At 42.6% G+C, this 18,846-nt stretch overlaps 1 protein-coding gene across 3 annotated transcripts in view; it reads left to right on the top strand.

Moving 5' to 3' along the window:
• Positions 1–18,846, top strand: part of ngef (neuronal guanine nucleotide exchange factor) — a gene marked incomplete at its 5' end in the record, with an annotated part of 159,513 nt that overhangs the window by 131,966 nt on the left and 8,701 nt on the right. For 2 of the 3 annotated variants that reach the window (XM_084350029.1, XM_084350031.1), the window contains 2 exons: positions 18,171–18,334; positions 18,674–18,832. In XM_084350029.1, coding sequence (XP_084206155.1) covers positions 18,171–18,334; positions 18,674–18,832 — 323 coding nt within the window. The remainder of the gene's footprint in view (positions 1–18,170; positions 18,335–18,673; positions 18,833–18,846) is intronic. The other variant, XM_084350030.1, reaches the window with a different exon arrangement.

The raw sequence follows: 18,846 nt of genomic DNA, 5'->3' as shown, positions 1-18,846 counted from the left end.
GTCACGGGTTGGGGAAGCATTCAAATATTATGAGAGTAATTTTAATACTAACGAGACCCTAACCGAATTAAGCTAAGAGATATGAATCAGAAGCCAAAAAGACACCAACTCTTTCATGCGTGTGAATCCAGCAGTGTGCAAGGTGCTTAGCCTACTTTGTCTGGAGAGTTGGGACGTCCACAACTTTGGGTCTTTCCTCTGGAGTTCTTAGCTCGACTGCGGGCTTGCAGTGCCAGTCCAAGAGCCGGAGGAAAGTTGCAGTTCGTCAGATGTCACAGTGGGTGACGCCCTCGTTCCGATGTCGGAGGAAGGGCTCAACTCGTCCGGCACTCAGCTGATGATAATCTCGGTCCGCTGCCAAGTGGAATGGCACCGCTTGTGAGAATTGGAGGCAGGACCGGTCTCGGCATGGCACAAAGTCATTCTGTCGTTGCAAACCGCTCGCACGCTTTGTTGAAGCAGAAGGCTACTGCAAGTCTTTTCTAATGATGGTGGTCTTAATAGAGATGTTCCTCTTCTTGCTTCCAGTGGTGGCTCTTAAGCGTCTGATTTGTAAACTAATTCAACTTTCTTGAATAAAATAACAAGAGGATGAAACGCTGGACGGGCGGATCTTCCATTGTTTCTAAATACAAGATTAATTAAATTAAATTCACTTCCTCTGAATCAGGTTGTGATACTTAACGATCAAAGCAGAACTGCGTTCTGTTAGCACCTAACAAAAGCGAAAGCACTTAAAGAAAGTAAGTCAATCCCGCAAATCATATAATTAGAAAAATCAACATGTGGTCAGTTCTGCGGAGATTGCTTTGGAGCGTGTCCCAAGCAGAGTAAAGAGTTGAAAAATTAAAAGGAGAGAGCGATGTCTCTCAGTTTTGTTGTCCTGAGTGGCAGGCGGGACTAAGGGGCGGCCTGACAGCGTTCACACTTTAGACGATATTATAAGTCTAAACTCACGAAACTTAATTAAACTTAAACTATCGTTTTTAATGTTTCGAGATTGTGCTTCACCTTTCCCAGAACTTAACCATGGCTAAATAGGTGGACTTCGTCTAACAATGAAATAATATGACATGATTAAAATCACTGAACATTGAAAATAAATTAAAACTGGATCAAAACATAAAACACACTTCAATATACAGTAGAATTGATAAAATTGATCACTTATACATATTTCTTCTAGTTCTAGCTTAATACCTGTTTAAAAGACATATCAGAGACATTTACTAGAAAAAAAAACAAACACATTAAACATTAAACACATTAAACACCGCTGTTCCGCCCCCCCCGCCCCCGCAGCTGTCCATGGTGCTGCTGAACCAGGTGATGTTGTTTACACTCTGCGTTGTGGCTTGTCTGTGAAACGCGCTGCTCAGGGACTGGGCAGATCTGTCCCACTTGCTTTGTCCCTCACTCCGTTGGGAGATCTTCCACAGAGTAAAAGAAATACACATTATTTCTCTCCCCCGCTCCGCTCGAGCGCGGCTGAACGCGGCTTGAGCCCACTTCACGGGCGCGAGGCTGCTGCAGCCAGCGACCCTGCTGACAGCAGACCGGGGGAGAAAAAAAATTCTTTGCTCGGTGCTTTGGTTGGGTTTTAGGCAATGAAGAGAGGAGTTGGTTAAGTTCAGTAAAAAGACCAGGTAGAGGCCAGAAGCATAATGACCGTTAGCTATAGGCTACTATGTCATATTATTTACAGATCAAGTTTAGTTCTTGGAATTCTGTGCATTAGAAAGAACAGTTCTTTTAAGTATTATTTGTTTTTATTCTGTCTGTTCAACGTCCTCCAACAAGGACGGGTGGTGGTGGGGTTCATAATGTTCACAATGATATTTTATTAGTTGTTGGTTTAACCATGGATGAGGTAATGGCTGTTATGTTATTTTCTTTTCAATGACATTCCTTGTAACATGTTCATTGCTGGATTTATGGAAAAACATCAACCAATATTGCATATCCATAATTATTATAATGGATAATTAAAGAATACTTACACTATAACAAAAATTAGAAGTGTAACTCAAAAAAAAATATATTTTTTCGCCTATTTTGAATTTTACTCGAATACAAATACAAATACAAATACTTTTCCCCCCTCAACAAATACAAATACAGATACAAATATTGGCTGCTCTGCACACCCCTAGTAGGTGCTTGAACACCTGAATTCAATGATTAAGAGGTGTGTCCAGATACTTTTGTCCATATAGTGTATATTACTGTAATGCATTGCTTTTGTAACGTGGTACCCCCAACACTAATAAAGACGTAGAATAACGCTACCTGCAATCTCACAATAAAATGGCACAAAAACTGCAGGGTTCTCGCCCTTCCGGCCTGAATCATAATCATGAACCGGCACAAACTCAGTATGGTTCTAGTCCATAATATTTACCATACGTTACAGGTTTCAAGGTTGTTTTGACACGAGAAACCCAAAATTGACATAAGTGAATTGAACACAAAATATGAAACTTCTCTCACTGAAGTACAGCTTCAACAGTAATAAGGGGGGAAATTTGGCTTATTTCAGAGAGAAAATGGAGAGCCGAAAATGGATTAAATTTGTATGTACTTGTATGTACTTTAATATGGCCATGAAATGGCCATATTAAAGTACATACAAATTTATCATAACATCAGTGAATACAGTCCTTCATGGTTTAAAGGAGCTATATGTAATTGCCAGCCACCTGCATGAAACAAATCGGGGGCAGTATTCCCCCCTTTCTCTTCAAACCCTTTTTGCCATTTATCATATATAATTCATTTGTTTCTATGCAAATACATTATTGCACATTGTTAAAATTGTAAAGACAAAAATAATTAGGGCCCAAGCAGGAAACCTGCAAGGTCGCGAGGTCCCTATTTTTTTTTTTTTATTGATTATTCTTTTTAGGGCCCAAGCACGAATCTCGTGCGATGACCTATTGTATCTGTAAGGATTATTTTTATTAGGGCCCGAGCACGAGTCTCGTGCGAGGACCTATTGTATCTGTAAGGATTATTAGGGCCCGAGCAGGAAACCTGCGAGGTCCCTATTGTTTTTCGAATGATTATTAGGGCCCGAGCACGAATCTTGTGCGAGGACCCATTGTATCTGTAAGGATTCTTTATTATTATACTTATTTGTCCTTCCAAGCGAGCGCATATTTGGCGGCCTGAACATACCCCAAAACTCACCAAACTTGGAACATACATCACATGTGCGCGCCCACATTTGAATTCAACATGATTGGCGGTGGGTGTGGCCAGGGGACTCCATAGTGCCACCTAACGTCTGGTCAGGCCGCGAAAACATTTTCGGATCGTCATGAAATTCGCAGGACTCATGGGCCTCAAGGATTTAGGCTGGCATTATTTTTTTTTTTAATTTTAGCTGCAACAGGAAGTCGGCAATCTTGAATGGCGTGCAGTGAATTTCATTTTTCCGACGCATTTTTCGGGACTTTAGGATGTTCGCAGACTCACCAAATTTGTCCCGTAGCTCACCATCATGTGCCCGCCACCGATCTTCTCCGTCCCCGGCTTGCATCCCCCCGTCCCGCCGACAGCGGCTGCTCACTGCCACCGGCATTATGTGCCCGCCACCGGAGATGAGAGCACCTGCTGTCGGTGGCAGGCACGTAATGCCGGTGGCCGTGATGGTAGCAGCCTCTGTCGGCAGGACGGGAGGCTGCAAGCCGGGGACGGAGAAGATCGTGGCGGGCACGTAATGCCGGTGGCGGAGATGAGAGCACCTGCTGTCGGCGGGACAGAGAGGATCGGTGGCGGGCACATCTTCTCCGTCCCCGGCTTGCATCCTCTCCATCCGCCGACAGCGGCTGCTACCATCACGGCCACCGGCATTACGTGCCCGCCACCGACAGCAGGTGCTCTCTCTCCGGTGGCCGTGATGGTAGCAGCCGCTGTCGGCGGACGGAGAGGCTCGGTGGCGGGCACATAATGCCGGTGGCGGGCACGTAATGCCGGTGGCCGTGATGGTAGCAGCTGCTGTCGGCGGACGGAGAGGCTTGGTAGCGGGCACATAATGCCAGTGGCCGTGCTGCAACTATCGGGGGTAATGTGGACACTGCAGAGACTGGTGTTGGTGGTGATTTTGAGCTCTCCACAGTAGCTCCTCTTGACAACATCGATCCACCATTTCCTTACGTTGTCTCGGTAGGAGACTTAAATAGGCTAACTGAGCCGTTACCCTGGCCTGCACACTGTGGCATCCAGGAAAGATGCATGAGCTACGTGGAGGAGACATGACTGGTTAGCTAGCTGCAAACTATCAAAAGCGATGCTATCCAAGACTCGAGAGCTAGCGGAAAACCACCGAAGCTAATGCACTGAACGTATTTATACTGCTTCCGCAGCAGGGCGGGGTTCATGCTAATCATAGCCACGTTACGTAACGCGGCTATGATTTCTGACCCGCCCATTAAATCCTGAACACAGAAATGTTGAAATACAGTTTGGCAGCCTAGCTCCATAACTAAATTATAAATGGCTGAATGGCTTTAAGGAAATACATTTATAACCTATTTAATGTGTTTAGAAGAAAATGGCTGAATTTGCTTTACACGGACTTTAATGATGAAAAGTTGTGCTCAGCTTTTGCCTACGTCATTCCTGGTGGGCGTGGTGATACGGTTTATTTCAATGAACCCCTTATGGCTTTTCCCATTCTGTAGAAAACCCATTTCTAAGGGTCGTACATTAACTAACTCGTCCTACAGATTTAACACCACAGACTTCACATTCACTCAGAAGCATCCTCATACCTTGATAATGAAAATTTGTCAAAAGCTTTCGTCTACATTATTCCTGGTGGGCGTGGCAGTGTGTTTAATTTTGATGACCCCCTTATGGCTTTTCCCATTCTGTGCGATCCCAATTTATTTTATTCATACTTTCACTAACTCGTCCTACAGATTTAACACCACAGACTTCACATTCACTCAGTAGTATCCTCATACCTTCAACAGCTGGTGTTACACCTGATGGGTGTGGCGGTGCGGTCAATTGTGATCCTTCGCCATCACGCAAGAAGTCCTTATAACTTCAACATACACTTGCCCATCTGCATCAAACTGCTCACACATGAAGAGGAGCTCACACTGAATACGTCTCTGCATCAATACTGTGTCATATCTATAGCGCCACCAATTGGACACAGGAAGTCACTGAATATTCCACTGTTGTGTTTTGTGTGACACGTATCCCATTTCGGTAGGAAATTTCCAAAGGCAAAGGGTGAGTACACATCTGGGCACGCGGCCTCCGATGGCGCCACAGCCCAACGTACGTGTGGGGGCGAGGGCCCGTTCATCACTGCTTGCAGTTTTAATTATTATTATTCTTCCGCCTCGACAACGAGCGCATATTTGGTGGCCTGAACATACCCCAAAACTCACCAAACTTGGAACATACGTCACATGTGGTGAAAAATTTGATAATTTCACATGATTGGGGGTGGGTGTGGCCAGGGGACTCCATAGCGCCACCTAACGTTCGCTTGTCCCCACCAAAACATTCTCGGATCATCTTGTAATTCGCTGGACTCATGGGTCTCAAGGATTTAGCCAGGAATTATCTTTTTCGGAATTTTTGCTGCAACAGGAAGTCGGCCATCTTGAATGGCGTGCGGCAAATTTTATTTTCCGACGATGTTTTTTCGGGACTTTAGGGTGTTTGCTGACTCACCAAATTTGCCATGTAGCTCCTAACCCATGAGTACGTTAATTCGATACCACAACTGCCCTCATGCGTGGCACGACAGCTCAGTAGCACCCCCTAACGCCCACCTAATGGGTTTTCCCATTCATTTTTTTTCATGTTTTCACCTCATACTTTATGTAACTTGTCCTACAGATTTAACGCCACAGACTTCACACTCACTAGATATCATCGTCAGACCTTGATGATGACACCTTGTCAAAAGCTTTCACCTCCGATAGGGGGGCAATCGCCATTCCGACATGTCGCCATTCTGACATGAGGCCCTAATTGTCGGAATGGCAACACTTATACCTTTAATTAAACGTCCCACCATTCCGACAAATTTTTCCTCCTAAGGTCGGAATGGCGGTATTTTTTCGTTTTTTAAACGTGTTGCCATTCCGACACATCTTTTAAAAGGGTTAAGGTTAGGGTTAGGGTTAGGGTTATGGGTTGGGTTAGTATTAGTCTTGTCGGAATGCCGGGACGAAACTTTGTCGGAATGGCGGAACGTTCGCATGTCGGAATAGCAGTATGTCGGAATGGTGACATGTCGGAATCGCGGTATGTCGGAATTTTGGGATGTCAGAATTTTGGGATATCGGAATGCCAGCATGTAACCCCTCCAATATACCTGGTGGGCATGGCAGTGCGGTGAACCCTTATGGCTGTTTCCGAACCCATTTCTAAGCCTTGTACATTGTTTAACTTGGCCTACAGATTTAACACCACAGACTTCCCAGTCACTAAGTATCATCCTCATGCCTTGATGATGAAAAGTTGTGAAAAGCTTTTGCCTACGTTATTCCTGGTGGGTGTGGCAGTGCGGTCAATGTCGATAACCCCCTTATGGCTTTTCCCATTCTGTACTGACCCAATATGTCTATCCCTTGTACTTTAACTAACTCTTCCTACAGATTTAACACCACAGACTTCACATTCACGCAGTAGCATCCTCATACCTTCAACAGCCTGCATTGTGCCTGGTGGGCGTGGCTGTGCGGTCAGTTTCGATCCTTCGCCATCAAGCAGGAAGTCCTTATAACTTCAACATACAATTGCCGATCTGCATCAAATTGGTCACACATGTAGAGGGGCTCGCCCTGAATATGTCTCTGCATCAATAATGTGTCATAGCTATAGCGCCACCCACTGGACACAGGAAGTCACTGAATATTCCACTGTTGTGTTTTGTGTGACACGTATCCCATTTAGGTAGGAAATTTCCAAAGGCAAAGAGTGAGGACACATCTGGGCGCGTGGATTCCGACGGCGCCACAGCCCAACGTACGTGGGGGGGCGAGGGCCCGTTCATCACTGCTTGCATTTTTAATTAGGGCCCAGGCACGAATCTCGTGCAAGGACCTATTGTATCTGTAAGGATTATTTATTATTCTTTTTTATCTTCCCAGTCGACTGCATATTTGGCGGCCTGAACATACCCCAAAACTCACCAAACTCGGAACATATGTCACATGTGTGCGCCCACATCTGAATTCAACATGATTGGTGATGGGTGTGGCCAGGAGGCTCCATGGCGCCACCTTACGTCGGATCAGGGTGCGAAAACATTCTCAGATCATCTTGGAATTTACAGAGGTCATGGGTCTCAAGGATTTAGCCTGGAATTATTTTTTTCAGAATTTTAGTTGCAACAGGAAGTCGGCCATCTTGAATGGCGTGCGGCAAATTTCGTTTTTTCGGCACTTTAGGATGTTTGCAGACTCGCCAAATTTGGCCCGTTTCTTCTTACACATGAGTACGTTAATTTGATACCACATCTGCCACCATGCGTGGCACGATAGCTCAGCAGCGCCCCCTAACGCCCCCCTTATGGCTTTTCCCATTCATTTTTTGTCATGTTTTCACCTCGTACTTTATGTAACTTGTCCTACAGATTTAATGCCACAGACTTCACACTCACTACATATCATCTTCAAACCTTGATGATGACACCTGGTGAAAAGCTTTCGCCTCCTATATCCCTGGTGGGCGTGGCGGTGCGGTTAATTTTGATGACCCCCTTATGGCTTTTCCCATTCTGTACGGACCAAATATGTCTATGCCTCGTACTTTCACTAACTCGTCCTACAGATTTTACACTACAGACTTCACATTCACTCAGTAGCATCCTCATACCTTGATGATGAAAAGTTGTGCTCAGCTTTTGCCTACGTCATTCCTGGTGGGCGTGGTGACACGGTTTATTTCAATGACCCCCTTATGGCTTTTTGTCAGGCTTGGCAGAAAAAGAGGACTCAGATGCAGAAAGGTAGCAGTAATGACAGGTTTTATTTTCTGAGCAGTATCTCTTCAGACAGAATGACAAAATATCCGACTATGAAAATCTAGGTGTCCAGGGGACAAGACACAGAACAGACAACACAAGATAACAACACAAAGAACAACTACACTGATCTCAATAATCTCTTTCGATGAAAAAATAAACAGAAAATCACTCAACGAGGAAAGCTCACAGGCTATAAACTTAAACTACTCTGGGTACAAAACTTTATGAAAGAAAGGCACTCCAAACGGAGGGAGAAAGAAACGCTATGAAATTAACTGATTGAAACAAAAGACTGACCAAAAATATTATTAACAAAAAATCACTCTTCAGAGGAATACTAAACAGAAAATAAAGCTTGGCAATACTTATCTTTGTAACGAACAAGGCAGTGATCAAGGCTGTGAACAAGGCTGGATGTACTCGACGAGACGAACGAAATACTCTGGCAACGCAGACAGGGGAAGACAAAGACTATATACACGAGGAGGGATGACACAGGTGGAAACAATCAGGGATCAGGGGAGACGCCAGACCGGTGACACAAGAGGAAGGGCAAGTGACCTGAAACGAGAGGAGAGTTTACTTTTCAAAATAAAACATGAATTTCACAAGACAAAAACCCAAGACAGGACACTCCTCACCGCAGTGTGACACTTTTCCCATTCTGTAGGAAATCCATTTCTAAGCGTCGTACATTAACTAACTCATCCTACAGATTTAACACCACAGACTTCACATTCACTCAGTAGCATCCTCATACCTTCAACAGCCTGTGTTACACCTGATGGGCGTGGCGGTGCGGTCAATTGTGATCCTTCGCCATCACGCTGGAAGTCCTTATAACTTCAACATACACTTGCCCATCTGCATCAAACTGCTCACACATGTAGAGGAGCTCACCCTGAATACGTCTCTGCATCAATACTGTGTCATATCTATAGCGCCACCCACTGGACACAGGAAGTCACTGAATATTCCACTGTTGTGTTTTGTGTGACACGTATCCCATTTAGGTAGGAAATTTCCAAAGGCAAAGGGTGAGTACACATCTGGGCCCAACATACGTGGGGGGGCAAGGGCCCGTTCATCGCTGCTTGCAGCTTTAATTAGGGCCCGAGCACGAGTCTCGTGCGAGGACCTATTGTATCTGTAAGGATTGATCGGAACATACGTCACATGTGCACGCACACATCTGAATTCAACATGATTGGGGGTGGGTGTGGCCAGGGGACTCCATAGCGCCACCTAATGTCGCTGTCGTCGTGAAATTCGCAGGAGTCATGGGCCTCAAGGATTTAGACAGGAATGCTTTTCGTTGGAATTTTTGCTGCAACAGGAAGTCGGCCATCTTGAATGGTGTGCGGCGATTTTCATTTTTCCGACACTGTTTCCGGGACTTTAGGATGTTAATTTGATACCGCTTCTGCCACCACGTGTGGCACGATAACTCAGTAGCGCCCCCTAACGCCCCTTATGGCTTTTCCCTTTCATTCTTTTTCATTTCTATGCCTCGTATTTTATTTAACTAGTCCGACAGATTTAACGCCACAGACTTCACACTCACTAAGTATCATCCTGAGACCTTGATGATGACACCCTGTCAAAAGCTTTCGCCTCCGATATCCCTGGTGGGCGTGGCGGTGCGGTGACCCCTTATGGCTGTTCCGTTCTGTAGGAACCCATTTCTAAGCCTCGTACATTGTTTAACTTGGCCTACAGATTTAATGTTCAGTCACAGTATGAATTATCCATCAATGATATTATTTGGATGTTTGGATGGATAAGTAATAATGTGACTAAACATGGCATTAAAATATTAGGTCAAGTTATAGTAATCATGACTCATAGCCTATACCAAACACTTAATGTGTTTACAACAGTTACAGATCATCTTAGTTGTAATTTTTTGTGAGGCAGCAACACCACACACACACACACACACACACACACACACACACACACACTCAAATACTTCAGTTATAGTTTCATATATATTTATTTTACGATTACAGCAACACACTCATACAAAGACACACACTACACAGTTTTGCCTGAAATAAATGTTTCATCGGGGGGGGGGGTCTGCCGAATGTTGACCTCAGTATTTCAAAAATCCTGGCTACGGCCCTGCCAGTCACTACGCCTCATCCTGATGTCTTGATGATGATATGTTGTGAAAAGCTTTTGCCTACGTTATTCCTGGTGGGCGTGGCAGTGCAGTCAATTTCGATGACCCCCTTTTGGCTTTTCCCATTCTGTACCGACCCAAATTCTATGGCTTGTAGTTTTACTACCTTTTCCTACATATTTAACACTACAGAGTTCACATTCACTCAGTAGCATCCTTAGACCTTCAACAGCTTGCATTGTGCCTGGTGGGCGTGGCCCTGCAAGGTAGAACACGATCAGTGTCTCTCTGGTGACTGGCCAATAAAGACATATCTCCTTTTATGTGAACACTTGGTAAAGTGAGTATGCAACGCCTCAGCATCAATACCTTCAGATTTCTGTAGGATACCAGAAAAAGTTTGATAATGGTAGAATAGTGTACTGTAGGCTTTAGACTAGTTTTTATTGTCCATGTGGCTACATGCTAGTTCTTACTGATGCTAACTTCTTGACACTTTAGCCAAGGCTTGGCTACTTCTCTAAATAGCTTAAGACAGGGGTTCTCCAGCATTTTTTCACTGTGGACCGTTCACGGGTGGACAATTTTTTTTCAAGTGAAAAAGTTGTTTTAGAAAAGACTAACATCGATTACCTGTTTACATTACACATATAATATAAAAACGATTGCAGACGGTCACATGGTTTTCTGTTAACATTTTTAATTCAATAAATACATCTTTGTTACAACTAACCATAATATACTCTCTGTAATCTCGTTTTTGCTGCCGTCACCTCGGAAAACTCCTCGCTTCACAAAGATAATATGTTTGTAATGGAAGCAGGTTTCCAGTGCTTTTTTGGCCATCTCAGGATAATCTGCTTTAACCCAGAACACAGGCAGAGTTTAAGTTTTCTGCGAAGTGATGAAGCGGTGCAGACCCGGTCGCCACATTTAATATACACAGTGGGCTTGGAGCATGTGAATCACCTGTTGCAATGAACCTGTTATTTTAACAGGACTGGTTTTTCTTTTAAAGTGACTATGAGGAGTTTCTGAAAGCAAAGTGTTTTCACACTACATTTGCCATGAGCCTCTGTGCACACGGTGAAATTCTTGGACCGACGCAAGACGGACTAAAGTGAAAAACATTTGCCAAGAATGTTTTCATTAATCAAGAATGAAAGTCGGAGGTTCGAAGACGAACAGATACATCTCATTATTGAGTCTTTGCCGGCGACGCTTGTTTTTTTACTCTTTTATGCCTGTAGACTTGCCTGTTAATTGCGCAGTGCTGAGAAGAGGCACAGGCGGAAGTGGCGGAATTTTCAAAATAAAACTACCAGAAGTGTAAATTAGACACAACAAACAATTATATATATTTTCATTCTTTTATTTGTATTTAATCTTTATTCATACAAGTAAATCTCATATACCAATATGACAGTATGTCAACTGGCCACTATGTCACTTGACATAGAGATGTCAATTTGACATTAAAATGATTTAATAACCATTTCTCAAATCAAATCAAATCAAATTTTATTTGTATAGCCCAAATTCACAAATCACAGTTTGCCTCAGAGGGCTTTACAATCTGTACAGAGACGACACCCTCTGTCCTTCGACCCTCGATTCGAGTGAGGAAAAACCTGCCCCCCCAAAAAAAGCCCTTTTAACAGGGAAAAAAAACAAATGCGGAAGAAACCTCAGGAAGAGCCACAGAGGAGGGATCCCTCTCCCAGGACGGACAGACGTGCAATAGATGTTGCATGTACAGAGCAGATCAACGAGATCACAATGTATACAATTATAATGGATGGTTGACAGGAATGAAAGCACATAAAGAGGCATCACAGCAACAACAATGAAATGCACATGGAAATGTGATTACTAGTGATAACAGTAGTAGTGGTTAACGGTAAGGATAGTATGTAGTAATGCACTACAATAATAGTAGTGGAACGTATGTAACAGAGATATGACTAATATTAGCGACAGTAGTGGTGGGTGTCAGGCAGGGCCATGGCAGTAGGCGCATCCATGATCAGGCAGGGTCATGGCAGTAGGCGCATCCACGATCAGGCAGGGCCATAGCAGTAGGGCGCATCCACGATCCACGACCCGGACGCGGCCAGGATCCATTGGAGCCTGTAGGACTAGAAAGCACAAGGACTCCGGGGAAGAAGTGAAGTCAGTGACATGCCGAGATGGGGCATGTATACGGGCATAATGTATACAGATGGAGAGGAGAGGAGGAGAGAGAAGCTCAGTGTGTCATTTGTCCCCCGGACTAGGCCTATAGCAGCATAACTAAGAGCTGGTCCAAGACACTATAAACTCTATCGAAAAGGAAGGTCTTAAGTCTACTCTTAAAGGTAGAGAGGGTGTCCGCCTCCCGGACCAAAACAGGAAGATGGTTCCACAGAAGATGAGCTTGATAACTGAAGGCTCTGGCTCCCATTCTGCTTTTGGAGACTTTAGGAACTACAAGTAATCCTGCATTCTGGGAGTGTAATGCTCTAGTTGGGTGATAGGGTAGTATGAGCTCCTGGAGATATGATGGTGCCTGACCATTAACAGCTTTGTAAGTGAGGAGAAGGATTTTAAACTCTATTCTTGATTTTACAGGGAGCCAGTGCAGAGAGGCCAATACAGGAGTAATATGATCTCTTTTCTTAGTTCCTGTCAGTACACGTGCTGCAGCATTCTGGACCAGCTGGAGACTCTTTAGAGACTTGTTAGGGCAGCCTGATAATAGAGAATTACAATAGTCCAGCCTGGAAGTAACAAATGCATGGACTAGCTTTTCTGCGTCTTTTTGAGACAGGATGGGCCTGATTTTTGCAATGTTACGTAGATGAAAAAATGCAGACCTTGAAATTTGTTTTATGTGGGAGTTGAAGGACATATCTTGATCAAAGATAACTCCCAGATTCCTGACGGTGGTGCTGGAGGCCAAGTTAATGCCATCCAAACTAGCTATATCATTAGATAATGCATCTCTAAGGTGTTTAGGACCAAGTACTATAACTTCGCTTTTATCTGAATTTAACAGCAGAAAATTGCAGGTCATCCAGGTCTTAATGTCCTTTAGACATGCATGGAGTTTAGTAAGCTGATTAGTTTCATCTGGCTTTATTGATAGGTATAACTGGGTATCATCTGCGTAACAATGAAAGTTTATGGAGTGTTTCCGAATTATATTTCCTAGAGGGAGCATATATAAGGTGAATAGTATGGGTCCAAGCACGGAGCCTTGAGGAACACCATGACTAACCTTGGTATACAGGTATGACTCATCATTAACATGTACAAACTGAAATCGATCCGATAAATAGGACTTAAACCAATTTAATGCAGGTCCTTTAATGCCAATTAAGTGTTCCAGTCTCTGTAGTAGAATGTGATGATCAATAGTATCAAATGCAGCACTAAGATCTAGTAAGACCAGGACAGAGATAAGTCCTTTGTCAGAAGCGATTAGGAGGTCATTTGTAACTTTCACCAGTGCCGTCTCTGTGCTATGATGTGTTCTAAAACCTGATTGAAAATCCTCATATAAACTATTGTTATGAAGAAAGTCACATAGCTGGTTGGCGACTGCTTTCTCAAGGATCTTGGAGAGGAAAGGGAGGTTGGATATAGGTCTATAGTTGGCTAAAGCTTCTGGATCAAGATTAGGCTTTTTAAGGAGCGGTCTAATTACAGCTAGTTTAAAGGACTGTGGTACGTATCCTGTTAATAGAGACACGTTGATCATTTCTAGTAGAGATGTGCTAATTAAAGGTAAAGTTTCTTTCAGCAACCTAGTTGGGATGGGGTCTAGGAGACAAGTTGTTGGTCTAGATGAAGAAACCATCGAAGTTAGTTGGTGGAGGTCAATGGGAGAGAAGCAGTCTAAATATAAGTCAGAATTTACAACTGTTTCTGAGGTTCCTGTGTTTAAAGATACAATAGTGCCAGTTGAGGGCAGGCGATGATGGATTTTGTCTCTAATAGTTAAAAGTTAGTTAGTAGTTTTATCATTAAAGAAGCTCATGAAGTCATTACTACTGAGCGTTGTAGGAATACATGGTTCAGTAGAGCTGTGACTTTCTGTCAGCCTGGCTACAGTGCTGAAAAGAAACCTGGTGTTGTTTTTGTTTTCCTCTATTAATGACGAGTAATAGCTTGCTCTGGCATTGCGGAGGGCCTTCCTATATATTTTAAGGCTATCTTTCCAGGCTAAGCGGGATTCTTCCAAATTAGTGGAACGCCAATTCCTTTCAAATTTCCGTTATGTTTGCTTCAATTTGCGGGTATCCGAGTTATACCAGGGTGCTAACCTCCTGTGCTTTATAGGTTTCTTTTTCAGAGGGGCAATAGAGTCCAGTGTTGTTCGCAATGAGCCTGCATTGCTATCAACAAGATGATCAATTTGTGAGGAACTGAGGTTAGCGGAGGAGTCCTCTATTATATTAAGACATGGCATTGAATTTAGTGCCAGCGGTATAATTTCCTTAAATTTAGCTACAGCACTATCAGATAGACATCTAGTGAAGGAGTTTTTGCCTAATGGTGTGTAGTCCAGTAATAGAACTTCAAAAGTTATTAAGTGATGGTCTGATAAAAGAGGATTCTGTGGAGAAACTGTTAGATTTTCAATCTTGATACCATAAGCTAGAACAAGGTCAAGGGTGTGGTCAAAACAGTGAGTTGGTTTATGTACACACTGAGAGAAGCCAATAGAGTCTAATAATGTGATAAATGCACTACTAAGGCTATCATTAATGACATCCACATGAATATTAAAATCACCTACAATAATTACTTTATCTGATTTGAGGACTAGACTTGATAAAAACTCAGAGAATTCAGATAAAAATTCTGAGTAAGGACCAGGTGCTCGATACACTACAACAAATAGAACTGGCTGTAAAGTTTTCCACGTTGGATGTGAAAGACTAAGAACAAGGCTTTCAAATGAGTTATAATTTAATTTAGGTTTAGGATTGATTGACAGACTTAAGTCACAAATAGCTGCAACACCACCTCCTCGGCCGGAGCCTCGAGGAATGTGAGTATTAATATGACTAGGGGGAATGGATTCATTCAGGCTGACATATTCTTCAGGATGCAGCCAGGTTTCAGTAAGACAGAATAAATCAATATTACAATCTGAAATTAAGTCATTTACTAATACAGCTTTCGATGACAGGGATCTGATATTTAAGAGTCCGCATTTAATTCTCTTGTCTTGTTTTGAGATTGCAGAGTTGCTGTTAATTTTTATTAGATTTTCATGCACAACTCCTCTTCTGTGGACTTTTGATTTGATTAATTTAATTAATTTCGGTGGTCGGGGGGCAGACACAGTCTCAATAAAGTTTTGGGTGTGTAACTGATCTAATGGAAGCTCAGAGAAGCGTGTAAGACTGCAGCTCTGCCTCCTGGTCTCAACTCTGGGTTGTCAGGCTGGTTGTTGGCTGATGAAATGGGTTAAATTTCTAGAGATGAGAGCCGCTCCGTCCAAAGTGGGATGGATGCCGTCTCTCCTAATCAGACCAGGTTTTCCCCAGAAAGCCCACATCGTTTGCTGGACACCACCTCGACAGCCAGCGGTTGAATGATGACATGCGGCTAAACATGTCATCGCTGGTTAGGTTTGGCCGAGGCTCCCAGAGAAAACTACGGAGTCCGACATTGTTTTGGCATAGTTACACACCAACTCAACATTAATCTTAGTGACTTCCGACTGGCGTAGCCGCGAGTCATTACCGCCGACATGTATTATGATCTTACTATATTTACGTTTAGCTTTAGCCAGCAGTTTCAAATTTGATTCGATGTTGCCCGCTCTGGCCCCTGGGATGCATTTCACTAGCCGCCCTGCTTTCCCGGCTGCTCGGGAGTTGCCGAGGGACGGCTAGCTGAAGCTTTATGAGTGGATTTGTAGGCCTATGTTTATGTCGGGTGTCATGTAATGTTTATGCAGGTGTTATGAATCCTTGAGTATACTCTCTTCAAATGAAGTGTTACTGAAAGTTGCTTTGGTTTTGGTTTGTGTTTGTTTTCATGAGGTAGTGATTTGTTGGAAATATGTGAAGTGAAGAGGTACCTTTAGGGAAGAGTTACCTGGGGTCTCCAGTGCTACTCAGAAGCTTATATCTGAGCTGGAGTTCTGGGCTCCCAAGGAGGTAAGTCCATTACCCACTCAGTAAGACCAGGATGTTGTTGCATGTCCCTGATTATTTGCACATATGCATATGGCTGTATGGTACTCAAGGTCTGCAATTTAACCCAATAGTTATTCTGTTGTTTCAAATCCAGTGTATATAACATTCTTAGATTCTCAAAACACAAAATGTAGAACTCTGGACTGAAAATGAACATATATATTACATTATCTGTCAAGTATTACATTATCAGTTTTGAAAAAAAACCAAACTCCTGAAAATGTAATAAATTCCCAATAATGTAATAAGGTATTACATTATCGGTAAAAATGTTGTTACAATATCAGTCAGATTATTTTATTACATTATTGGTGAAGTTATTACATTATTGGGTTTTATTACATTTTCAATCTAGTCAAGTGCAAATTTAATTACATTTTCAGGCGTTATTACATTTCCAGGAAATTATTACATTATAGGGTGCTACACTCCTGTTTAGCTTCTTTTTATGTCACTTCTTTTCTCTGCTGTGGACGTGGTGTCTTTTCAGGAGCTGTTGTTTGAGATGATAATAAAAAGTCATTTTTCCGCATCTTTGTGTTTACTGCAAATTACATTTACATTTACATTTAGGGCATTTAGCAGCTTTTGTCCAAAGCGACTTACAATAAGTAAATTTGTCACAAGAAAGAAACCACAACATATCACCATTGATAAAATAATCACAATTTTCAGCCCTCGTCTGAGCATAGTAGCTGCTATTTATCAAGAATACCATAAGTACATAAGTGCTATGATTTAAGTGCTAAGAACATACAAGTGCATATACATGTTTTTTTAGTATTTTGCTTAGCAATGGATTTCTCTGCAATACAGTACATAGGCATCTTGGACATAATGCAAGATCTGTTACTTCATCACACTCTGTTGATAGAGTTAGTTCATTTTTAAATGTTTGAAACTAAAATTATGTCGAGATCTTACAAAATGCACCTGTAAGTAAACACATCATCAATTGATAAACAGAAATCAGCTGTTTTTGGAGGATATAAACATCCTGGAGTGCCATAGCAAGCTAGGGGAACGTGAGTGTAACCCTAAACATGTAATCACAATACAAGTATCCCAGTCATCATTATAAAAGGGGGGATCCAGTTAGGTGTTGGAAATGAGTCAGGTAAGTCATCCGTGCCATTCCCTAGTAAAGGAAATCATCTGAGATGGGACCGATTTGTCGATTGCCCTAACAATAAGGCTCCTGATACAATCAATAATACAACAACCAAGCACAGCAAAAACAACTAGAATTACCACAAATCCTGTAAGGACAGATAAAATCACAGGTTTCCATTTTCCTAATATTTTGTCCCACCATCATTTTAGTTCAACACCTAGGGTTTCTAGTTTGGAGAGAGCCTTGGTGACGGAGCCATCAAGTGCTGTGTTATCAGGGATGACATAGGAGGTAAATTAGTGTCAAATATATCTGGGTAGAGGGTGGTTTGTTGTATAAATTTGACACACACGCACCTACCTTTCCAAGTCGTAGGCAGGGATGGTTGGAGGATGTTATTACCGCAAAATCACAAGATATCTGCAGCCTTCATGTGAGATTCTAAAGATGGCGGGTGTTTGGCAATCATACTAGACCGGCTGCATGTCATACAATCCTGAGCAACTCATGCTGTGTATATTATTTCATTTGAACCAAACAATTGCAGATCCTCGTACATGAAATGGTTTTCAAACTAAAATGGGATCAGTAACAGTTGGCTCTCTGTGATTGAACTGTTTTCCAAGTCAACAGTAAAAATTGCCAGCCAAGGAATAAAATACAGTTTGTGTTGTAAATTTGGAGAAATTGCTGTAAACCTTACTTTATACTCTCTGTTAACCCCTGTAGTCTGTGCCCATCATTTCCCACTCACGCTGGTTGCTAAAAAAGGGTGAAGTGCAGCTAATGGCTGGACCTAGGAGCACTAGGACCATGCGAAGTCGTAAGCTCTACCAACCCCTCTACTTGTTCCTTTTTAACAATCTACTGCTGGTCACTAAGCCCAGCTCTAGGTAAGCATTTGGTAAGGAATTCTCACTGTGAAATCCTTGAGTTTACCACATGATTTTTTGTATCTTTACACTCAGTTGCCAGTTTATTAGGTAAACCTAGCTACATCCTATGTTGTTTAATTTGAAGGTCCTGACATAATTCCTTTCTTCAGAATAGTTATAATGTTTAGTTTTTGTTTAAAAGATTTTTATTTAAGATTTTGATCACTGTGGAGGATGTAGTTTGTGCTGCTAGCCTAGTGATCTAGCCTACCCTCATCGATATAAAGGGTTGTGGACAGAAAAAGGCTTTTGTTACACTGAAACCAAGGAATATTAATTCAGTCACCTTGTTATTAGTGGGGACAAGTTCCAGGTCCTTGACTCTTGCACACGGGCCATGTTGAGGACTGAAGATCTTGAAGACCAGGGCCAGCTACTGGCCAGTGTCTTTAATCTTAAGCTGCTGGAGAACCAAGAGGAGCGGCCAATCAGCTACATGCTCAAGACCTCCAGTATGTAAGTATCTGTAG

This window comes from Pagrus pagrus, assembly GCF_965226575.1.
Source record: "Pagrus pagrus genome assembly, chromosome: 4".
NCBI classification, from domain to species: Eukaryota; Metazoa; Chordata; class Actinopteri; order Spariformes; family Sparidae; genus Pagrus; species Pagrus pagrus.
The sequence above is the reverse complement of the archived record's forward strand: the minus strand, read 5'-3'. Positions and strand labels throughout refer to the sequence as shown.